This window comes from Diplotaxodon limnothrissa, linkage group LG12, assembly GCF_057381915.1.
Source record: "Diplotaxodon limnothrissa isolate DT_005_m linkage group LG12, D_limnothrissa_male_GT1.1, whole genome shotgun sequence".
Taxonomy (NCBI): domain Eukaryota; kingdom Metazoa; phylum Chordata; class Actinopteri; order Cichliformes; family Cichlidae; genus Diplotaxodon; species Diplotaxodon limnothrissa.
Genome location: NC_140607.1, coordinates 35,750,749 through 35,776,241, shown reverse-complemented (window position 1 = coordinate 35,776,241; position 25,493 = coordinate 35,750,749). Strand labels below are relative to the sequence as shown.

Below are 25,493 nucleotides of genomic sequence, written 5' to 3'. Positions count from 1 at the left end.
TCTTCTTTTTTCAGCCAGAAGAAATCATGCTTGTATGCAGATGTGACATTATGAGCCCACATTAGCAAGAACAGGTTGTAATCAAAGCTGGGCGTAGCTTAGAGAAAAGTGAATCTTACGCTTTCTTCTCTTTCTGATGGCCAAGGTGACTTCTCTGGTTGCAAAGGCAATTATGGATGTAAGGAAGTTGGCTGCTTTAATCAAAACTCTCAGTAAACATTTTCCTGATGAGCGTATCAGTTTATTTTATAAAATATGGTTCCGATTAGTGTCCAAAAAACATGATAAAGCAGGGTGGGACTACCTTGTGATTTAAAAGTTATTATATGATCTGACCTACACGCCTCAGTGACCCAGGCTTAGAGACAGATTGGCAACCCCCTGGCAATATCTGGTCACTAGGGAGAAATATGTATTTCCTGAGCAATCAGTCTTACTGCTTCAACCAACATGTTTCAAAAGGTACAACTTTAGTGTTGAAGGGGAATATTCTGTGTTTCTGAAGCCTTAACAAGCACATCCCCAGACTATTTGGGTCCTTTAAATAAAAGATGATCTATTGGTTTGGGACGTATTTTAAATCTTCAGCATTTAGATTATTATTTAAATTATTAAAGTTAAATTATAGCTGACACTATCAACCCTGCTCATCATGCCCACGTGCAGCACGATGGTTAGCACTGTTGCCTCACAGCAAGAAGGTCCTGAGATCAATTCCACCAGGGTCTTTCTTTGTGGAGTTTGCATGGTTTCTCCCCGGGTACTCCAGCTTCCTCCCACAGTCCAAAGACATGGAGTTAGTGGGGATAGGTTAATTGGAAACTCTAAATTACCCATGTATTTGTCTATGTGTTAGTCCTGCGACTGTCCAGGGTGTCCCAAGACAGCTGGGATAGGCTCCAGCGCCCCCCGCGACCCTGAAAAGGATAAGCGGAAGCGAATGGATGGATGGATGGAATGGACTATCAACCTTGGTTAGAGAGCTGCATTCATGTGCTGTGTGACACGGTTGCTGTTTATCTTTGACAGACTCAATGAAAGCATCTGGAGTTGCATGATCTGCACCATTCAGGATATCGACTGCATGCAAAACCTGCAGTAAATGACCTGAATACTGCAATGCATTTAGAAAACATGGATTTACTCCATGGGATACACAGAATAAGGCAGTGAGTGAAAACTCCAAATCCAAGAAGAAACCTTTGTAAAAATAAAATCTCATTAAAACCAGTAAATCGTATCATATTGTTGGTCGGATTTTAGCAGTTAAGAGCAGAAAATCATCATACTGATCTGCATATGTAAAGAAACTGTTCATTTTTAATGGGTGTGTAGCCATAGCTGTAACAATAATAAGATAATTAGGGCGATTGTGGCTCAAGAGTTGGGAGTTCGCCTTGTAATTGGAAGGTTGCCGGTTCGAGCCCCGGCTTGGACGGTCTCGGTCGTTGTGTCCTTGGGCAAGACTCTTCACCCGTTGCCTACTGGTGGTGGTCAGAGGGCCCGGTGGCGCCAGTGTCCGGCAGCCTCGCCTCTGTCAGTGCGCCCCAGGGCGGCTGTGGCTATAATGTAGCTGCCATCACCAGTGTGTGAATGTGTGTGTGAATGGGTGGATGACTGGATGTGTAAAGTGCTTTGGGGTCCTTAGGGACTAGTAAGACGCTATACAATTACAGACCATTTACCTTTTATTTATTTACCATAATTGGCCTTCTCTATTATACATTGTCTGCAGACATAATGAAGGATAAATTTGTGGGGTCAGATATTTATAGTGTCTGCAGCTGTAGATAACCAGCTGGCACCAATCTTTTCTCTCCGTGTCCCGGCGGCCCGTCCTTGATGGCAGCTGGAGTCGTTGGTATTCAGCAGCATCAGCCAGCGGTGATGGGATTTCTGCTGTCACCGGGGCACAGGGGAGGCCAGTCAGTGTCACCGTCAGTGTGCTGGCAACAAAACCAACATGCACAGGTTTTTTTAATGTTGATATGGAGATGCACCATCGCACAAAAGACACTGACTTGCATGCTGATGTTGTGCATTTGCATGAATCCAGCAATTCAAAACATGCACATGGAAAAAACAAAAATCTCACAAACAGGCAGTGTTTATGCAGGAAATGGCTTTTCCCTTAACAAAATACATAATAGTTTGGTGATTAGCACAGAGGAAGGCACACGTACTGCAATGCAGTATAGACATTTTCCAATTTGAATTTAAATAATTACTTTAATATAAAGCTGAAATGGAAGGAATACGGCCAATCTCATTTTGGCCCCTGAGGTCCTAGAGTAAGTAAACAACTCCCAGCCCATCTTTGTCACTCCCCATCTGTTTACATGCCGCTTTGTCTCCTTGTGTTAGTCTTTCTCTGTAGATGTCAGGAGAGGAAAAGAGACAAAAGTGACTCCCTTCCTGGTTCTGTCGGTGGTTTCTTCCTTTCTTTTTGCCCACCATCACCAGTTGCTGTTCGTAGCAGATTGTCTGATTGTTGGCCTTTTCTGTCTAAAATTATAGTACAGCTGGTTTGGGAATGCCTCAGTGTTCCAGCCCCAGTTGCTCCCCCTGTGTAAGACTCAGATAAGTGGCAGAAAACGGATGGATTATTCTGATTACTCACTCCCATGATTATTTAAACTCCTTAGATCAGCGGTCCCCAACCCCCGGGCCACGGACCGGTACCGGGCCGAGAGAGTTGAGGCTCGGGTGTGAAATTTGTGATTTTCAATGTTTTTATCGTCTCCTGTGTCTTATTTTGAAAGAAAATTTTACCACCATAGTTACCATAGCAACCAGAGAGCATTAAGGGCAGAGAGGAGGATGTTACTCTTAATGTTGTCGGCGCATTTCAGGAGGACGCTGCTAATAAAGTTACACAATTACACAGTGAAATCGCGTTTATTATCATATTTACAAAATACATAGTTTTTGTCTTGGTCGTGTCATTTTATTTTGTTGTATTTATCTGCGACACCTTAATGGCCGGTCCGTGAAGATATTGTCTGACATTAAACCAGTCCGTGGCGCTAAAAAGCTTGGGGACCGCTGCCTTAGATACTGTAAGCAGAAATTTTGAAGGCTAAAAAAAAAATTAAGTTGATATAAAAGTGCCAAACCTGCAGTTCCTCTAGGTGCCACTGGAGGCTGGCTCCAAAAGTGAACCAGTCTCCACTGACTCATGTTGTGCTATCCAACTTCATAGAGGAAATAAGTCTACAGCCTGGAAAAGAGAGCAGTGTTAGCACCTATAGATGGTTTGCACTTTCTTCATGATTATATGGTTGGTAATTTTTTTCATATCTCACGCATTCAGATATCGGTAAGGTCCAAGGTAGGGCACACCTGCTTACACTTACAGGTGCGCTGGCACTGGCAGCCGCTCTGAGTTGAACTAGACCTGAACTATCTGTGGTGTTGGTGCCCATTGGGCCATTTTATCTGTGTAATACTACAATCTGCTGTGTAGTACAACCGGATACCTGTAAACGAGATAGGAACCATAAACTGCTGTGTGCATGACCCATTTTCTTATTTTCATCATTGAACAAGAGTAAATGCCCCACATCATCTGGGATGGTTCATAATCGTGCTTTTATGAGTCCAGCATTAAGAGAGAAGTAGGGATGGAATATAGTAATTCAGATCCTATTAGTGTAGAATCATCTGTAACTATAATTAATCCTAAAATAAAATTAATGAAATTTAATAAAAAAAACAATTCTGGGATTAATATTCCAGCCTGCTAACTCTCTGCATCACATTCCTGAACAACTGGATCTGTTTTCGACCCACATTCCTTTTCAGAGCCTTGTTCAGTCGGCGATGCACAGAGATGTCAGTGGCGTGATTGCAGGAGTGGTGCTGTGAATCTGAGATCAGCAGACGCCACGTGTGAGAACAGAACAACCAAAAAAAATGATTCTGGAAAAATTGTAATTCCCCGGTGGCTTCAGGTGATTTCCTGTTTTGATTACACTTCTGTGAGGGTTCCCGCTCAGATAAGAGGCTCCCGATGCTCACCGTAAAACAGGGAGATGAGGCGATGTGATGCGATTTACTGTTGGGCCTGATTTACATGCATACACTAAAGTAAATACAAGTACACACACACCAGCTATTCCCTCCAGAGCCCTGACTCAGCTCAGTGCGGAGTCATCCGTCTTCTGCAAGAAAGACACTCATACTTTCTCTCAAACTTCAGAGATTTCAAGGTTGATGTTAAGTATTCAAGGCGACTCTCCTTCAACCTGAGGACAGCCAGGTCGTGTCATCACAGCCAAAGTGTGCTTTTCTGGAGAATTGTAAAGACCGTCCATGCATCTAAACTACCAGACAGTTCCGGCTGAAGTCAAATGAAAAGCCTGATGGGACGGAGAAGACAAATATTGCTGTCATTGGAGCTGTCAGAGGATATAAGTGATGGCCTGCTAACTGGTCACCTGAGAGGTTTATGAGTTCTTTGTTGCAGTATAATAAATGTTCCAGTGTAGAAATGGCTTTTTTCAGTGTGTAGCCACAACCGGACGACGCGACAAATCATCATTTTTACACTAAAAGAAAGAATTTAAGAATAAATTAGATTGCTTTAATGAATAAAATGATTTTGTGCACTTTGAATTTGAATCAGAATCAGAAAGACTTTATTTATCTCCAAGGGGCAATTAACATACAACATAGCAGCATAACGTTGAAGATAAGAACAATACGAACAGGCAATAAGAGTGAGATAATAAATACACAGAATATACGGTATATACAGTTTAAAATTACACAGTTTAAAATTAAAGTGACTGAGAGGTGAATAAATAACTGTAAGTGACTAAGAGTGAATAAAGTGTCGGTAGTATAAAAAGAGAATGAGAATACTTTATTAATCCCGAAGGAAATTTATGTTTCTGGTGCAGGAAATGGTCTTATCTGCTGGAGTTACAAAGCAGTGGCTTTGGGGACAAAGGTGGCTCTCCTGTGCTCTTTGTTTTCTAAATTGCATCTCTTCCTCTGTTCTCTCGTCAATCAGGAAGCTCTGTTGGCGGCTCACATGTCGTCACCCCTGACGTGCCTTTCTCTGTGGAGGACCTTACATCTGGCCATATCTCTTACGTCCAGGAGAGCCAGCTTAAACCTCAAACCAAGCAGGACATCTTCAGCGTCTACATCAGCGACGGGCTCAGTCAGACGGAAGCTTTCAGTGTGGAAATTGACATCCAGGTAAGGAAAAACTAAAAAGCTACTACTACTAAATCTTGTAGTACTATCATTATAAGTGACATTGATTAATGTATAATTAAGAATGTATTTCAAAATAAAGGAAGTTTGTTTTTCTTTGAAGATTTTGTTTCAACTCTCTTAATTTTTGAAGGTGTTTGTGTTAAATATACCGTTGCACTTTCCTTCATTTCTATGGCAGAAGTAACCACAATGACACAACACCTTGGTTTGAGAAGCCCCATTTTGCCGTCTCAAGGCATTACTATTTTGTTTGTGTTATTTTTAGCCAAATGTGATGAAGAAGAGGGAGGACAGTTATCAGTTAGCTAGGTTAGCACAGAAATGGTTTTCTTTCCCAGCAAAATTCATTTCTAACCACAGACGTTGCTGCTTAAATAAATAAAAAACTAACTATATCCTTATTGCGTCCATGGGAATTAACAGGGTTAGTCATAGTCAAGTGCTGGTAATCAAATGCACTCGGTTAATTGATCATCAGCAAGTGTGAGCGCCTCTATAATGGTGGATATTTTGGGAGTTTGATGGTCTGTAGGTGTGTTTAGGAGGAAACACATCAGCTTATGAATCTAGGAAGAGTTTTAAGGCCATTCCCAAACGTTTCATAAGTAAACAATTGTCAGGAGTGGATATTCCAACAAATTCACCCATATGCTCAGAAATTACAAAAAACTGAGAGCTCAATCTTACACTACACAGTTAGTATGTTAAATGTTTAAGTTTATGACAGTGTTAAAGTTTACACTCTCAGAAAGACTAGAAATGTTAGCAGGAAAAAGCATTTTCTCTCTAAAAAGACCATCCTGGCATCACGGTTCAGGTTTGCAAAGTTGCATCTGGATGAACCACAAAATCCTTTGATCAGGGGAGACCAGAGCGGAGATGTTTGACCATGGTGCACTGCACCACGAGTGAAAACCATCACAGCATATGAGCACAAAGACCTCTTACCAACTGTCAGCTCAGTGGTGGACGGACGATAACTTGGGCTCGTTTTGGACCCAGAGGACCCTGGACATTGAGTCAGCCATGAATTCATTTGTATACCAAAGTATTTTAGAGTCAAATGTCAGGTCATCTGACTGCTGACAGCTAAAGTTTGGCTTAAAATGACTCGTCTAAAATGTCAATAATTTCAAGCACGCCTTTAAAAGCTATTGAATCGTGGTATGTACTTAGTTTTTCACAGGACTGCATAATATTCTAGGTCTGAGGTAAAGTTCACGTCCTGTCTGTCAGTTTCAAACCATTGTTTTATAAGTAACACATTTTTCAGTCTTATGCCTGTAATGCTTCATTTTGGAAACTGTTGCACTTCACCCTGTACCCCCATCAGTCCAAATCACCAAGTTTAATTAGTTTCAGTTAGATAAGTCGCCCCTGTTGATGCTTTCGTTTCTTCAAAAGAAGACGATAAAAGCTTGAAAAAGACCAAAAACACTTTTTAAAAATTGAAGCTGGTGCACACCCATAAAAGTTTGAGCTGATTAAGTGGTGTCTGTGCTGATGAAAAGAGATGAAACGAGGTCTTAACAGCTCCACGCTCTATTAGTAATTTAAAAAAAAAAAAAAGAGGTCTTACTCAGCTTTTGTTTTTCTTTTTTACTGCTGTCCTTGAGCATCACAAGGCTTCCTCCAAGGAAAAACTGCTATGGCCTCAGGCTGTCCCTGTTTTTTTCTCCTTCATAAACACATAAACAAACTGAGATTCCAAATCCATCACTTAAGCCTGTTTTAGGTCTTGAGTTGGATTGATGGGGTTGTCAGTGAGCTGTTATGTTTGTTGAGTGTGTGTATTTGAACACGTGACCTGTATATAATAAATCTTTCACGGTGTGTATTAATGTAGAGGTGGTAGTATACAACCCCTGGCAAAAAATATGAAATCCCCACACCAGGAGGACTGCTTCTGCTTTATTACTTTGTTGGCAATAACAAACCACAGATATGTCACAAAACCGTTATATTTAACACCTGAACATTGTGGCTGTGTGAAACAAACCAAACAGAACCACATTGTAATCTGCATTTATAAGACAAAAAATCTGAATATGCCAACGAGTCTGCAGTTAAGGGAAAGCCTGCAGACACACCACTTGGCTGACTGAAGGAAAACATCTCCCCAACAAGGGACCTGAAAAGATTATACATCTCTGGTGAAATATGCTGGTTATTCCTGGTCGCCTGTGTCTAAATTTTTGAGCGTATACAAGCAAAATGTTTGAGTAGACCTTGGAAGATGTCAAAGCATCAGGACAGAAACCAAAAATTGGACCACATCACAAATAAAAATAAAATCAGCAGGAACAGGAGTAATCTGCCATTACTTAAAATAATTTAACAGAAATTGTTTGAGATCTGCTTTGTGAAGCTGGTGTTCTGTTGGTGAGGAACAGTGTAGTTATTCCACAAATATTAAAAGATGTCTTTATTTTATTGTCTTTCAGCAGAGTAAAGAGGACAAAGAGCCGGTGGTGTCCGTCAGCAGCATCCATATAGAGGAAAACTCTGGAGTTGTCATCACCAACTCGTCTCTCAGCGTCCACGATCAGGACACACCAGAGAACGAGATCCTCTTCACTATTATCAGAATTCCCAGCTATGGTGAGCACAGACTGCATTGGCCTGTAAAGGCTGTTCTTCAACTGCACTTTTCATTGTTAAGTCTGTCTATGAGAATTCATTTTAAAGCAGCAGATTACTTTCAGCTTACTAAAAACTATTTCTTTCTGTCTATAAGTAATAACCTGTTATTATAAACTACTTTTAGCTGCTGCTCAGTTTACTATCTGTTAATAACTTAGTGCATTTGTCTAGCAGTTAGCTAACAGTTTTCCTTTGCTAATTCATACTGCTAGTTAATAAACTTAAATTTTATTGTTTTAATTATTAGGCAATTTAACTGATAGGTCTCGATTTAGAAAATGTACACAATCTTCTTCATAGCCTTAGCTAGCTTTATTGCAATTATTTATCCATTATTTTCAGCTAAAAGCTTGATTTGATTACTCACATGTAGCTAGCTGCTAACGTAGCTAACAGCTGAAGTGATTTATAGCTTTAGCAAGTTTTTTGGCTAAAACTGAGTTCATCTATATAAACTTGACATTTTTATTGCTTTTTGCTCTCTATTATAGAGTGCTCTTGACTCACCCTTCATTTCTTTATGTTTTGCTTCCAAGAAGCAAGATTTTCTTGTATTTTTAAGTGGACTTGAACGGTACTTCTCTGGGCTTCCTAGTGGTTTTTCAAAGTTTTTTTTTGCCATTGGCTGTTTCTTCACTCATTTTCAGTACAGTCCTATTACCTGGCTGTTTTCAGAGGACTGTCTACACATAACAGAGAATTTAGCAAAGAACCAATTTTAAATTGTATCCTTAGAAATCGAAGGTTTTGGTTCAAATCATCTTCGGGACGTACGGAGGAGGCGAGAGGTACAACAGTGACTGTCTACATCTGTCCAGCTCTTTAATGGTTCAGAGCTGCATTTCAGCCAGTGATGTTGGGGATTTTATCAAAATTGGTGGGATTATGAACCCAGAAAAGTGCAATTAGAACAGTCCCTTTGATCTCAGAATCAGAATACCTTATTAATCCCTGAGGAAATTATGCAATTTTACTGTTACTTAGATAAACAAACAGATGCTTTTGAGATACGTTTAGTTATTCTTCCTCTTAAAGTCCATTTGCTTATTCACCAGTTCATATGGCATCATATATGTTTTTCAAATATGAAAGCAACAGAGACGCTTCAAAAACAGAATTATGTGTTAACACAGCAGCAACCCAGCAGGTAAACATGGAAAAATATGCAGTGATGTGCAGTCAGTATATTAAAATATCTCACATACTTTAGATCTGCACACACACAAAACCTAACACAGAGCTCAGGAGAGAGTTATGTTAAGAGGTACCTGGCATGTTGATAGTAAATAGTTCTGGACGTGATAGAGATGAACAGACACACACAGAGTCATAAACACATTACTCTTATTTCCGACACCCAAACAGTTTAAAACAAGACAAACACAGCGGCCGCCCGCTGCAGCGCTGCATTCTGACTGCAGCCATTCCTCACATGACACAGCGACACAAACTCAAATCAACTGACCTCCAAACACTTTGTTTTTCTGACGCCCTCTCACCGTCCCAAATTGAATTTTCTCTCCGCCTGCCACAGTCTGGTAGACCAAAAGAAATTGCTTCACGAAAAACACATTTTTTAAAGATAAGTATACAGCACTTAGTCACAGCAAAAATGTATTTTAACCCAATTTTAGCAAAGTTTACAAAGTCGTGAAAGACGGCGGAATATAAACCCTGTTTCACAGGATCTCATTTGTTCTTTACATGTTACGATTTTTATTTTAACGCCATAATGACCCAAAACTTAAAGGCATTCTCTCTAACTGACTGTTCTGTATTTAAGGATTTAAGGAGCTTTGTTAATGCAAAGGCAATCTCCGACTGACACTTCTGAATTCCTGGTCTTGATCATGCAAATTAGTCGTATGGATTAGATGTCCATTTGATACTAACTCGATGCTGTCTTCAACTATCACCCCTCCCATACTCCTCACCCACCCCAACAGACACACACACACCCCTACAACGATCTATTTATCTTAGAGGAAGTATGAGAGACCCCTTCAAGCCTAATAAAGATGCCAGGTTGCAGCAACACTCCAGCAAATGTGCACGCACTTGTAGACCTCGTGCTGTCGAAGCAGTCTAAGGCCAAGAGATATTTCTAAATGCACATAATTTTCAGGTAATTAGTGCCAAACAGTCTCAAACTCTATGAATTAATCTTAATGCAAATAACATGGGGATACCCCAACGATGGATTTGCACTGACAAAATAAAAGATTCATTTAAAAAAAGGCAAAATATAGAAAATCCAGTGAAAATAAATACTGCAGGGCAATAGATAATAAATTGACTGCAAGCTCTGAAAATATTTTCATAGGTTTAATATGCAAATCATTTTTTACACAGCATTCCAACATTTTTTGGAAATTGGGGTTGTATTTGATTTAATTAATGATTTTTGGCTTTTTAAATCCTCCATAGAGGATTGGTGGAAGTGTTTGATTTGTTCATCTTCTACTTTTAAACAGTGCGGAAACGTTTCACTGCAGACGTTTAAAAAAAAAAAGAAGAAGAAGAGGGAATGTGTGGGAGGGAATAAATGAGGGTGTACGTCTGTGTGTCCCCTCTTCACGCTGCAGGATTTGGACTTAAATCCTATTTAAACCTGGGCTTTGATTTAAGAAGCAGGGTAATTTAGAGGAATCTAAAATGTCTCATTAGGTTCTACAAAGAGCTTTCTTGTCTTTCATGTGCTGCATGAAAAACTCAAACATCCTCCATTTGACTTAGATAATCAGAGCAATTAAAAAGATGTACTTATTCAGTTACCACTCCCCCACTTACACCCACTTCACAATCTGAGCTTGGTTTATTTTTTATTCCCCTAGGCAAGCTCCGCAGGCGGCAGTTCTACTCCCAGCCACTGGAGAACGGTCGCGTCCTAACGCAGGGCTCCACATTCACCTATCAGGATGTGGTGGATCAGCTGCTGGTTTACACGCCTGAAACTGTCAGCGGGGGAGCAGACGAGATGGCCTTCACCCTCACCGATGGCATTCACACCCACACGGGCCGCCTGGAGTTCACGATGGACGTCACGAGGAGCGAGGGACCTCGAATGACCGTCAACAGAGGACTGCAGCTTCCAGCAGGTGAGAGTCAAGAAATGCAGTAATAAACGATATGTCTGTGTTTAATGAGATGTTGACTCATCTCAGGTTAAACCAGACGCCCGGGGACACCAGTCAGAATACTTTTACAATCATAAATAAACTCAGTAGTTTTTCTTTTCACGCTTATAGCCTCTTGTTTTTCTCTTCTTCCTCCTAAATCAGTTTGTTCATAGTTCCCCTGCTTAGAGTGAGAAACTACGTTAAAATAGTGTTGTTTTTATTTAAAAAAAAACCTCAGCTGATTAGTAATTATTCACATGAATGTATTATGATACGCTGTAGTGCCCCATTTTTAATATTTTCCACTTTTTTCTTCCTATTTTATTTGTTATGTCCAGCTTTTCGTGTGTGGGGAAATATTTGGGTTTTTTTATGGGTTATTAAAAGACAAATTAAGGCTTGTTAAGGTTTTTGTTTCAAGAGTATTTCTCAGTCTCTGCAAGTGAGTTTAAGCAGCTCTTGTATTTTCAGTCGGAAAAAAAAAGAATCCAATCAAATAAATAAAGTCATCAAATAAATGTAAAGTAAAATCTGATCACTGACATTTCTGTACTTTTTCAGGGTCATCATCTAAGATCACAGAGCAGAATCTGAAAGGTACTGACATCGACTCAGACCACCTGAAGCTCCGGTACATCTTGACCAAAGACCCCCCAGTCGGCAAGCTGCAGCTCAACAGGAGCAGCCGAGCGGAGAGCGTTTCTGTGAGAGGTCCCATTCAGAGCTTCACTCAGGAGGACGTCAACAAAGGTGCCAGCTTTAGTTTTTATTGTTGTAACTTTGCACAGATGTCCCACAGTTTTCGGTCTTTGCTTTATCTTAGACTGTATATAAAAGATGGATGTCACCTCTAGGTTTGGAACGACTGCTTTAATCCTGCGTTTTTCCCAGTGACCAGCAGGAACCAGCAGATAAAGTGACATGATGTCTTTTGCAGGCCAACGTGGAAGTTAGCAACATATAAGGATATCGTATCAGCAAAAGAAACACGTCAGGCTACAGATGAAGTAAAACTCCTGCATTTGCTGCGATGATGTTGCCTGTTACAACAATTTCTGTAATTTAGCAATTTGTTAGCAAATTACTTAAAATGTTTTATGTTGTAGAACATAAAGTAAAAGTATCAAAGCCACTGTTATAGCCCATATTTTAAGCATCTAACCAAATGCTCATCTCCTTTGTGACAAAGGTGGTCTTGACCTGTAGTTTAAAGATTGAATGAATACAACATTATAAATTATGGGCCCTTTAATAGATTATAAAACGGGATATGCTTTCACACTTTCAGCTCAGGCGTCCGAGTCATGGTAGACTAAAGCTCTTGAGTCGAATGCAGCTGGACTGATAAATGTTGGTATGGTGTGCAGTGCAGTGAAGAGTGCTTGGATTTAATACACAGGAGAGAGCAAACAACCACTCCGCACGTGCAGAGCAAATACAGGAGAGCCTGAAGTTTCAGCTCTTCAATACAAGCCCCAGATGTGCATGTGCATGGAAAGGACAAGACAAGAGACTATTTTGAGGATATGGAGGTTCACATTTAAGACAGAGAAAGGAAGTGGTTTGAGAGAGCATTAAAGGAATGTGAATGACCATCACTGAAAAAAGGTCATGTGTAATACAGTCCTGAGATCCTGTTCAGAGCAATTTAACCTCGACTGATACCTCAACGCATGCGTCCTTAAGTCACAAACATGTCCTGACGTGGCGTCTCGGGACCACCTTAGAGGTTAAATGCCCCATCAGCTGCTATAACAGGTCATTTTAACTTGGTGATGTCACAGTGGCTACAGCTAACTGTGTATGCAGTTTATTATCTTACTTCTTAGTTTTGTTGTTGGAGGTAAGATAATGGCAGAGGGGTGGGTTGAGAAGCAAGAGGTATTTATTGATGAACTCTTAACTTGCACAGCTTGATGGCAGAGTAAAAATTGCTCCAGTTTTATTGCTGCTTTCACCCAGACATGGGCAAGAATACAAAATGCAGAAAAGGTCACAGGTGGTTTGCAGTGTACATTTATCAAAATGTAATTTTAAACCACATTTCTGCTAAATTCAGTTCACTCATTGTTTGAATTACATTCAAAAACTTAGTGATAAGACAAAATAAAAGCGTAGAAGACGCATTCAAAGCTCTCAGTGCTTTCTAGTTTCGCTCACAGTAATTTAGCTCTAAGGTCGTGTGATTCATTGGAGTTTAATTATTCCCAGCAGTTACACTTTTGCATGAAGTCAGAAGCTTTGACACAGAGTGCTTGTCTCTGTCTTGCAGGCCTGCTGCAGTACAGCCACGAGAAGGGGGAGAAAGGAGGAAGCCTGTCGTTCAAGTTCAACCTGCTCGATCCGGAGGGCAACAAACTGATCGACCAGTCCTTCTTCATCAGTGTGCTCGGTAGGGTTTCCTCCACCCTCTGCAAAGCAGGGACTGAAGTGTTCTTTCATTTGGTGGAGACGAGAAGGCAATTACTGCAGATTTATCCCTCCGTCTCAGGCGTGGTTACTGATGTGATGCTGCATCCTGCATACGTCCTGAATACGAATTGTGTGCAGTCATGTTATTTATAACCCACTTTTACAGCTTGTTAGCTTTCGCATGTTAAATGAGCTCGTTTTGGGTTTTTAATCGACATTCTCAGAAATTTGTAAATTTCATTCGCTACAGTGATTTTCTTTTTATCATCACTGTAATGCAATTATTTTTGGCAATTTTTAGTCATATATAAATGACACTATTCTTTTTGAGATTGTGAGAAAAGAAAAAAAGATGCATTTTTATTTTAAGCTACGCAGACTTATTTTGCAGTTGTGTGTAGTCAACTGCCAAAGACCCATTCTGAGCCATGATAAACCTTGAAAACTCAGCTGCGCACATTTTTATTGTCACCGTTTCCATCTAAAAAGCTTCCTCTCGCTTCCTTCTGGGGATAAAACCAACTATTGCACTGGTTCAGCAGTTTGAATCCAGTGTCCACATGAGAAGCTACTGGATATTGAAGGATTGCCTTTCCCTCATGGTTGAGCAGCATCCCGACTCTCTCATATCTTTTGCAGCTCTCTTTTTAGCCTGTTATTTTCTCACCTTTTTCACTTTTACATCTTTCAAACCTATATCACTTTTTCACACCTCCTGATATGAAACTGTCGTTCTCGGTCTATATAAATCTCAGCTTATTTCACCTCCTCTGCTATAGTCCATCCTTTCTCCCTTTTACCAGGATAAGAAACTGATTCTTAATACTTTGATTTCCTTTTGGATGAATTGTTTTCCCAAACGCTGCCAAAAGCCGGGTTTTACTGATAAATCTTAGCTTGACGGGGGAATTTTTTTCTTCTCTCTGCTCCTTTTCTTTTTATACTGACCTTATTTATTTTATCTTGCAGAGGACCATCTCCCTCCATCTGTAGTGGTAAACAAAGGCCTGGTGCTTGATGAAAACTCAGTGAAGAAGCTGACCACGCTGCAGCTGTCAGCCAGCGACCAGGACAGCGAGCCGGGCGAGCTCATCTACCGTGTCACCAAACAGACGAGCCTGGGGCACCTCGAGCATACTGCCAGTCCAGGTAGACCAGGCCTATATGTCAGTGTTTTTAGAAGCTAATTCCATACTGTACAGAAAGTCAGGTGTGCATGCTGTTTGTGAGGCAAAGCACAGGGAAAGGCGTGATTACATATGCACAAGGGGCTGACACAGAGGGTGCAAAAGCAAAGGTGACAGCCAAACACTAAACCAAACCAAACTTTTTCAACTGCTCGGTGAGTACTTGGCATCCTGCATGCAAACTGCAGGTGACTATGGCATTCTGATTGCTACCAAAGCAATTACACTTATGTTTTTGGTGCAGCAGACTCTGATTTCACCTGGCAACCAACACCAATGGCGTTTTCCCCAAAGTTTCCAGGGGTGTGCAGCGCTGTGGTGCATTGATCACCTCTCCGGTTTGAGCCTGTCCAAAGACATGCTTGTCAATTGGTGATTCTAAAGTGCCTGTCGGTGTGATGGTAGTAGAAGTATTTTAGTGACAACAGGGTGTGGCAGCACGAGAGCTGAGCTGAGGAAACCTTCATGCATCAAATACCAAGAGAGTCAGGGGAACACCGGGGACCGACAATAAAACTAAAGCAGGGAGCTAAGAACTTAATCACAAAAACCCGACTTCACTACAATAACAAAAGAAAATGGAACCAAAAACTTTCCAAAACCAAATCTCATCACAAACTCTGTAGATGGAGACTCGTTCCCTTCTGTATATGATAACTGACTCCACACACAGACGGAGCTGTAATGAAGCTTGCTCCAGTTCCTCCATCCATTATTTCTGTTCTATTCCAGCTGCCCTCTACAAAACAGACACACTCACGCACTCTGTCTTTCTGCTTCTTGTGACACAAACAAACTTCAAATGACTGCAGCCATAACTAAAATTCTCATCTTGTGATGCAATAAAGAGAAAACAAAAAAGGAATAACTGATGCATCCTCCGATCACAGAGAGGTGATTATTAGCTTCCGTGCTGTTGAGGATTTCAGCCCCGGCTGAACGGATTCCCCACACGAGTGCTTGCAGCATGTTAACGAGCTGGATGTTAACACTGCTCCCCGATCTTCAAGCATCAGATCACCTCTGAGCCACAGAGCAGCACCGGATAATTACTGCTAGCCATTCAGCCAGTCTGTCACACCATGCTAACACGCACAGCTAGCCCACTGCCCCTATGGGAAGCTTGTCAGCATACGAGGAATGTCAAGGTAACAGCACAAAGAGATGAATGCTCCCTTTCAGCTCCCGCTCTCAAAGCCAATGTTTTCAAGGGGCTTATTAAATGACTGAGGTTATGACACACCTCTCCAGCTGAGTGTTTGCCAAAAGGCACTTGTCTCGCAAAATGCTTAAGACAGTAACCTGCCTCACCTCCTCAAATGATTTTTGCAGCTTTGTTTTAGACACTAGTTTGAGGCGTAGCTCAAGCTTCCTAATAAATGACAGAAGTAGATACAGCTTATGTTGTTTGATCCTAAAGTTTAAAATTCCGATAAAGCTTAAAGTTGAGTGTGTAGCCCTTTTTCTGCCACATTAAAGAAGGAAAGACTTCAGTCAGATCCATCGGCCAGGTTAACTTTGGTCAGGTAATGGTGTCTTCCTTTTGCCTGATGTTGCTCATTAGAGTAGAAATATTCACCTCCCACAGCCGATGGGTGAACTGCTTCCTTAATAACTTAGAAACTATGACTATATTAAACGACACAACACATCTTTTAAAATAGTAATTAGTTACTAATTACTGATTACTTCTCCAAGAAAGTAATCCTGTTGCTTTACCGATTTCTTATTTTTAAAAGTAATTGCTTTATTACTTAGTTACTTTGTTTCTTTTTTTAAAAACATGATACACAACCTGAATACGTAATAAAGCAACAGACCTTTTTCTATTTTTTCTGCGTAATCGGTCATGGATTTTTTCAATGTTTTTGTCACTTTTTACAGAATCAAACTCAAAGTAATGTCAGTACTTCCAAGCTTTAAACGCTGCATGGTCGTACTCTCTCCCGCACTCCATATTATCCGTTGCTGATCTACACACGTCTGTTGCTGCCGCGGACGTTCCACGCTCATGAGACACTCTCACAAACAAAATCACAACGGTTTAGTAACGCAGTAATGTAGCCTGCTTACAGGAAAGTAACAGTAATCTAATTACCTTTTTTGCAATAGTAATCCCTTACTTTACTCTTTACTTAAAAAAGTAATGAGATTATGCGTTATTGCCTGTCTCTGGTCCACATACAGAAAGTATCATAGAAGGATTTAAGGAATCATGCTACATTTGACCTCTGACCTCTTGTTCATGGTTAATAAATTAAGAGTCAAAGTGACAAATTTAAAACTTTGTTGCTTACTACCATTGTTTGGAATAGATAGGAATATAGGGAATTATATATTTTTATTTAAAGACAGCATTGTGAAGAGAAAGAGAATGACCTGCGTAGTTAATAGGAAATATACTTTACTATAATATATAATATTCATGTACTTTATTATTAAACATTTAAACAATGAGATGAATTGTACACATGTAGTATATCTGCATATCTGTATAAATAAAAAAGAATTATGTCAAGTACAGTAACGTGGGTTTCAGCAGGACAAAATAAAAGCCCTTGCTCTTGTTTTTATTTCAATACAAATTTCTTAAAGAAGGACAAAGAAAAGGAAATAAATAAATACAAAATATCACACTATTGCCCTTGAATTATTTCTAAAAACCGGACATCTGTGCAGACCACAACTAGACAGATAAGCCGATCGGATTCAGACTTAAACTAACATCAGACAGTCTCTACAACCATTAAACATCCAATATACTCAACTTCCCAGAAAGTTTTAACTTCACGTGTGAAAATAGGAATGATTTTTGCTGTGTTTTGTACCACGGTATCAGCTCAGATGTTAACCTGCATAGCATTCAGCCCATGTTTAAACAAAATGTGGCATTTTCTGCTATTCCCTGTCAGGACAAATGGAAAATGTAATTTGCTTAAATATGATGGAGCTAAAAAAAAGCTTGGTTTTCATCACTGACTGAGAATATTGGATCTGTCTCACAGCCTGCCTGTCCTGATTATAATGATGTATAAACCTTCAGCTGAGGAGTAGATGCCAAAAGCCAGGAAGACCACAGAATTGCGCTCATTTTGCTGTCAATAGATGACATGAAGAGAGCTGATGCTGAGATGTCTTTATTTCCTCGATGCGTTGTTGGCATGTTGAATGAGTTTTTACAAGTTGTAATTTTTTTTTTAACTTTGTGAAATTCCCTCCCCTCTGTGGTGAGAAATAACTAAATTATTCAACAAGTTAATACCTTCGCAGCGAGGTCACCTGCAGCACGAGAAATCCATTTTCATGTTATGTAATGTACCTCCGTACAATGACAGTCTGTAATGAAGTGCCTGATTTAAAATGTAACATCACCTATCGGTGAAACGAGCTTAGATTTTAGGACTCACATGCTTTCATTTCTAGTCTTTGAAACTTGTTTCTACCCATCTAGTGTTAATTCCTTCTGGGATACAAGTTATGTATATTATGCACACACACACAAACACACATGCAGCTATTGCCCATTTCTTGTTTTTATACTAAAGATGAATTATTGTTGAATAAAGACATTTTTCAAACACATGTAAAATGTGGCCAATTGTGTTTATCGTTCCCCCCCCATCTCCCCCCAGATGATGGAGGGAATGGAAAAGGAGGTGGTGGGGGGGTGAAAAGAAGAGGGTAAAGGGAGTGTAGACGGGGCAAAAAGAGAGGGATAAGAGAGGGGAAAAAGAAGGCAAAAGAGAGAGGAGAGAAACCCCCAACAATCCCCTCTGAGCAAGCACCAGGCGACAGTGGATAGGAAAAACTCCTTTTAAAATGAAAGAAAGCTAAAGGAGAAACTTATGGCAGAACCAGGCTCAGGAGGGGGGCAGTCAACTGCCGGGACTGGTCGGGGGGGTGAGGGTGAAAAAAGGATGAAGAAGGGAGGGGAGAGGAGTGGTGAAAATTAAGATGGAATAGAGGTGGAAGAAAACGAGGTTACATCAGGTGAGGAGCAGCAGTGTCCCTCCTCCAGAACCAGTGGAGGCGTTTTCCCTTCTTTTTCAGACACTGTTGCACGAGCAGTGTTTTCTGCTCGTTGAGGGTTTTCAGCTCATCGACTGTTTCTGCGTTTTCTTTCTCAAGTTTGTTGCATCGTTTCACCATGTTTTCTAATTCTTCTTGTTTTCCTTCAAGCTTGTCTTTCAGTTCTTTAACTGTTGCCTTCTCCATTCGCTTTGCTTTGTGCATATCTGTATTTCTCTGTTCTGCTTTCTTGTGCATGTCTTCTAAATGCTGGTTTCTCTTCTGGATTTCTTGAAGTCTACGCTGCAGGTCTTCATGTGTTTTCTGTTGTTTTTGCGCCTGGATTTCAGTGTTTTTGTACTTCAAATTGTTGGAAAGTTTCTCAAGTTCTGTGTTGTTTCTCAGCATTTCATTGATGCGATGCTGCATCTCTGAGCAGTTTTTTCTTTTCTCCTTCCAGTACAGTTGTTTTGTACTTCGTTTCATTATACAATTCTTGGAGTGTTTTTCTTCTGGAGAATAAGTTTTTCTTCTTCCTGTTGTATTTTCTGTTGGTCTTTTTCTTGAAGCAACTCTTTATTTCTGTGCACTGTTTTATCGAGCTTTATTTGGAGCAATCTGTGTTTTTCCTCCATCTCTTCAAGCTTGGAGTCCTTTTGTTTCTGTTTCATTTCCATTTGCTTCTTGTCTTGAAGCAACTGTTGATTTTTGTGCAGAGTTTTCTTATGCTTTACCTGCAGTGCTTTGCATTTTTCCTCCATGCCTTGGAGTTTGCTCTGCATGTCTCTCTGCTCTATGGGCTGTTGTTTCTTGTCTTGGTGGATTTCTTTAATTTTTTTCCAGAGCTTCATCAAGCTTTTCTTGGAGCTCCTGATTCTTTTTGTCTTGGAGAGCCCATTCTTTCTCCTTTCACCTTCTTTTTCTTGAAGCTGGTAGGATCATTTTTCTAATTCAGCGCTCTTTCTCTCATTTTCTTGCGCCTGATTTGTATCAGCTACCAGTTAACTGGAAGCTGATACAAATCAGGATTTAAAACCATTTTTTGTTTGTTTGTTTTTCTGTTTGACTCCTTGTTTTATTTAATATCGCAATTTATGTGATAATATTATGGGTTTGTTAAACTGTCCAATGTGAAAATGTTGGAAAATTAAATATCACAGCTGGAAATCAATGAAAATGGAAATTCAGAAGAAGTTCTGTCCTTTTCTTTATTAATGCACATCATAGATAACTATGTAATGTGTCTGTTGCACACTTTGTATGTCAGGAATAACCATAAATGCGTTCTTACGAATGGCTGCATCAGGTCTTTGCATCCACAATAAGCGAGGATAACAGAACTCCTGGGAAGTTCTTGTTTTTAAGACAGTCACCTTTAGTTTCATGCTGAGTGATGCTGGATTGTTGCAGACAAACCTGATTATGTTTCCCACTGGGTTTTAATCTGCAGAGGCAACACAGAGTAAAGAGAAGCATTATTATTTCAGTTTGACTTCAGTCTCAGTTTAGTTTTATCCCCATGTAAATTTGATAAGAGCCAAATTGAGGAAACAAACTCAGTGTGTGGTCAGAAAATGCCACGGTGGCTTTCAAACACATGTCACAACAAAATATGAAGGATGAGACATCACATGGAAACATAACGGAAACAGACGCGGAAGAATTAATCTCTGAAGTTTCTCACTTTATTGAACTGGCATTTGCCCGAGACCACCAGAACTGGTGGAATGGACACCAGAATGAACACAAAGAAAATCAAAGGTAGACAAAAATCAGTCAGGAGGGATCAGGAGAGAGCAACGGTCTGCCAAGCCAGTCCCTGTTCCAGAGTTTTGTAGTTTTGCACCTGCTGTTGCTTTAATATTAAACTAACGAGGTTGAAATAGACTCACAGTGGTTTCTGCTTCTTAATTGGACAGATTTAAGTATAACCAACTTTGTGTTATGCTGTGATCATCAAGCATAACCTATTTTTTTAGCAGTGTAAAACCATCTCATACCAAAATATGAAAGATGAAATAACAAACATAATGGACGTTTTTGGGCTTAACGACTACTTTTCTCTCTTTTGTCTCTTTAGGCACCAGGATCAGCACCTTCACACAGGCTGACCTGGCATCACGCAGCATCCAGTACGTCCACAGCAGTGAAGAAGAGAAACATGCTGACCAGTTCTCCTTCACTGTGTCCGACGGGACAAATGAGGTGAATGGCAGAAGATTTTTACGATACCTGGTAGCTTAACACATTTTGAAATTCATTCATGAAGGAGGTCTTGATGCAGATATCTACTGACTACAACAGAAGCTCTGAAATGTTATATGTTCTTCCTAAAGACAAATAACTTTGTTCCCGGTTTGGCCAAGAAATAAGTCAGCAGTCCTTGTGTGTCCAAAGAGGGACCTTTAAGCTCAAGTGCAGGGAACAACCTTAAATGGTGCAGAAAACAAGCTGTTGGCAGGAATTAAGAAAGAAAACCAGAAAGAGAAATGTTTTCTGATCACTTAAAAGCTTAGCTTAATTAAAAAACCTTAACGATGCCATAAAATTGAAAGATATGAAAGAAATCTAAAAATCTAACAAACTCTAAAGCTTTTATAACAGCAAGAAAGTGGCAGCTTCCTGCCCCAGGTCACCCAATGCATAAATCTGCCTCGCTAATCCGAACTAATGAGGATCACAAGGACTCGAGCAAACATGTGAAAAAGGTCATTTGGCCTTCACGCCTGGCTGACTGCAATGTGTGGAAGCTTTGTGGCCACTGTGCTAGTTGATGAAATTGTGTAGCCCTTTTGTACTTTTGCTAACTCTGAGAAGCCTGACAACTGAGAACTACTGCATATTTATAATCAAGTGTTTTGCTTTAAGATTAGAGGGGGGGGTATTTTAATGATACCAAAGCAGAATATTGTTCTATCCCTGCGAGGAGATGGGATTACTTGAGGGAATGCCAATTCTGTATTAATGCAGTTTGTGGTATTTGGGTTATGCCATCTGGGGTTAAACTTTTTCATCATAGTGAGACTTTTCTATTTGCTGAATTGTTGAGAAAGTTTTCGGTGGAAAGTAGGACATTGATGACAGGATGTATTTTTGGTTACGCATATGTGTAACAGTTTCATCATCTTATTATTTGTTCTTTGTCATCAGGTTGCCCAGACTTTCTACATCACCATCAAGCCTGTGGACGACTCCCTGCCTCTTCTTCAGGTCCCTGGCATGAGGGTGCAGGAGGGTGTAAGAAAGACCATCACTGAGTTTGAGCTGAAAGCCACCGATGCGGACACAGAGGTAACACACTGGCTACATACGTTTTTTGCAAGTCTTTCACAGCTTTAATTACAGTATATGTGTGACATCATGATAAGAATCAGGTGTCACCTTCTGGAGAAGGAACGATGACAGAGATGCTTTGAGCACTTCAGAAGATCTTAAAGGAAAACAAAACAAAAAACTTTTCAAATGTGTAACTGAGGTCAAAATAAAGCATTCGAGGACTGATTTCTGCAGCATGCACACTCATGCTTCTGCTTTAATTAAGGCTAAACGAAGGCAAATGTTGCTCTCCATCCTCTGCTGCATATATTGTTAATATATAACTCATATATTGAGTTAATAGTAAGTATAAAATTTATATGAAGTAATTTCAATGAGCTCTTTTGCCTTTTTCCTTCTTTAAGCATCTGATTCGCTTTATGAGCTGCACAATATAAACAGATAATATCTTTGAAGCTTGGTATGATTCGCGAACTAATTGGCATCATGTTTGGAATGATATCAAAGCAGTACAGTTACCAGTTTAGAAAATCTGAATATTTATTTTGAGATCATTACCTAAGCTGGCTAAACTAAGCAGCCGGTTTAAGGGATAATCCAACACTGTTAATCCCATAAATCTGTAATTCTCAGTAAAAACGTGAAGATTTATTTTCTACTGCTTCACTGTAGAATTTTAGAGAATAACACCCGAAAGTGATGTTAAAGTCCGGCACTAGATAGATATTTTGAAGCTGATTCCTGAATTTGAGTTCTCACTATTTTGCATGCTTGGCTGTTTGTTGGTTGTGCAGAACAAACACGGCTCCTTATGTAGCTTCATCCTAGGGAGACATTGCAGACGATATCACTGAGCCGTCCTTCCTTTCCCTGCATTTTTCCTCCTATAACACGACCTTCCTCCAGGCGGAGTCCGTCATCTTCAGCGTCGTCCAGGCTCCTCGACATGGCACCATCGAGCGCACCATCAACGGCCAACACTACCGACAGACCAGCAGCTTCACCATGGACGACATCTACCAGAACCGCATCAGCTACAACCACGACGGCTCCAACTCGCTCAAAGACCGCTTCACCTTCACCGTGACCGACAGCACCAACCTGCTCTTCATGGTGGAGGACGACGGAAAAGAGGTGTGTGTGTGTGAGTGTATCAGTGTGTGTATAAAAGGCACCTTCTGGAGTTTTATTACAGTGGGATGATTGAAATGGCAGAGTGAGGGCATGTCTGCGAGAGTGTGCCTGCTCTGACCTTTTGTGAATTTGTGGGTGTATTCATGTGCTTCTGTCTTTGTGAGGACAGAAGCTGGGGGCTTTTGCAAAGGGCGGACACCTCCGGAAACACAGTGAAAATATTTTTGCAAAGGACATGTTTGGAAGGACAGGCTATTTCTGTAGCATGGAAGGAGCAGCTTTATGTTTGCAGCTCATTTCATCTGAATAATATTTAGAGTCCTACAGAGCGGAGACACACAAAGTTTTGTGTTATTAAATGTGCGTATTTAATTATCTGCTGCCCTGAAAACTCACATAGATTCAGTGAAGGGCCACACAATGGACAGTTTACCTAAAACACGAAAAAGTGCTGTGCTGCAACACACAGGAAATCTTTGGTCCGTATGGATGTGTCACAATCTGTCACTACCTGTGCCACCCGAATGGATTGCAGGTACAGCGTAATGCTACCAGCAGTGACACTGGCAAAAAGCAGATCTAAAATCCTGTTACTGTCATTTGCACTGAAGCAGGTGAAATAGATAAACAGTGGTTTATGTTTCCTAAATGGAAACAGTAACAATTCTGAAGTAAAACCTCAAATTCGGAGCCAGCCTCTAGTGGACATCAGAGGAACTACATTTTAGCGCTTCTCTATTCTTTAGCTGAGGAGTTGCCACTTGGGCAAACAAAAGTGCAGCACACTATGTTGTCTCTAGAAATGTATTAACCCGTCGCCACTATCGAGGATTGTAAGATGGTCCGTGAGGAGGGGCTTATTCCACGCATGTTTGCCCTGGATGCACTTTGACATCCTTGCGAGTGTTTTGTTTTCACAGCTAGACCAGAAACCATCACACAAAGGTCCCTACATCTACAGAAGGACGAATGTGTGTGCAGTGGTAATGTCAGCTTTATGGTTATGAGCAAGCCTCAGGGTGAATTGACTCCTCTGCTTGTCAGTTTCCCCCCCTCAGCTCCACCACCTGTCATTACTAATAGCCCATATGATTAAACTGAATGACAGCGTGTAGGTATTGACATCCCCGATCGCAAACACACACTTCCCAGCCTTGGGTTTATTATCTTTCCATCACCTGGGGACATTTGGCTCGACAGCCACGCGTGCTCTGTAGCTCAGTAGATGCTTCGTGGCATTATCTCTGCTGTCGTTTCGGTTTCATTCCCACTGGAGCTGCTGTGTTATTAAATAATGTATGAGTTGCTATAAACTGTGTGGACAAGCTCAGCCTTCAAATGGCACGTGTCAAAGTTGGCCTTATTAGCCTCTCTTGTGGTGATTAGTTGCTCCCTCATGTACCTCAGACAGCAGGCGGTAACTGTGCATACTGGAGTAACTTATCTGATTCAGCCTGCCATCGCTGTTGGAAGCGGCTGAATCAATAAAGTAAAACCCAGCAGAACCTTTAAATGGTTCCTAACAACATTTTGAGCTTTCAAAACTTTGTTCAATGAGAATGACTTCAAGTGGAACCTACAGTGAAGTCTGTGCATGTCTCTAGCACAGCTTTTTGCAACCTGATATTGCATAAAGAAGAACAATTTACTCCAAAGTCTGAAGGCGTATTTTAATAGCTGGGTGTCTAAGTTTAGTGTTTTTGTGCTTTCTTTGAGCTTAAACACTTATTTAATATGTTTAAGTTTGTGTTCCTGAGCTCCAGCGTCTCCCTGTCTGTGCTCCGTCTCGTTCATGTGCTTCTGTCTTCTGTGCTTCACTGTCTGCGATCATGCTCGAGCTCGTCTCCAGAGTCAGTTATCTTCTGTTTGTTTCCTGCTTCATTTTAAAGGTCAAGGATGCCTTTGAGTAGTCACTTTTTCTTAGAAAGGTTTTTAACTGAGTGAAGCGAAGTAAGCGCGTGGCAGCCATAATAAGAGCTGGTCGAATTGTCTAAATACTGAGAAAAGATGATTCAACTCACCTTCATTATCTCCTTTGGCAGGAGAAGATCCCATAATTGACAGTGATGCACCATTCGACCATCATTTAAAGCAATCAATACACAAAACTGACAAAAAGCGCTGATCATATAATTATGTTAATTATGTGTGTTTTTCCGTTTCCATAATCTGTTGATATATTTAGAATTTTCAGCCTGTTAAACTCACAGCTGAACTCTGAACATCACACTGCTGTAATAAACTCTGTTCATGTCGAGTTGTGTGAAGAATTACTGTAAGCGCTCTAATTCCAGATTATGAGGGTATTATGGTAATTAATCAAAGTACATTTGAGGTTTGCTATAGTTCAGTTTGTATTGGTCATGTCTGTTGTATTGCCAGACACGAGTATTATCATTAATTAAGTTTTACTTTGGATCAGCTGGGATGAGCGATACATGCAGGGGATTTTGTTTTAGTTGAGTAGAAATCTTGAACAAGGAGG

General features: G+C 40.5%; 1 protein-coding gene across 1 annotated transcript in view; it reads left to right on the top strand.

Annotated features, from left to right (window-relative positions):
- The window catches only part of fras1 (Fraser extracellular matrix complex subunit 1), a 302,138-nt gene that overhangs the window by 253,901 nt on the left and 22,744 nt on the right, over positions 1-25,493 (top strand). Inside the window, exons 41-49 of the mRNA XM_085367553.1 lie at positions 5,018-5,208; positions 7,674-7,830; positions 10,707-10,970; positions 11,553-11,741; positions 13,264-13,383; positions 14,373-14,552; positions 20,679-20,803; positions 21,749-21,889; positions 22,781-23,008. Of these exons, the coding sequence (XP_085223679.1) occupies positions 5,018-5,208; positions 7,674-7,830; positions 10,707-10,970; positions 11,553-11,741; positions 13,264-13,383; positions 14,373-14,552; positions 20,679-20,803; positions 21,749-21,889; positions 22,781-23,008 (1,595 nt within the window). The remainder of the gene's footprint in view (positions 1-5,017; positions 5,209-7,673; positions 7,831-10,706; positions 10,971-11,552; positions 11,742-13,263; positions 13,384-14,372; positions 14,553-20,678; positions 20,804-21,748; positions 21,890-22,780; positions 23,009-25,493) is intronic.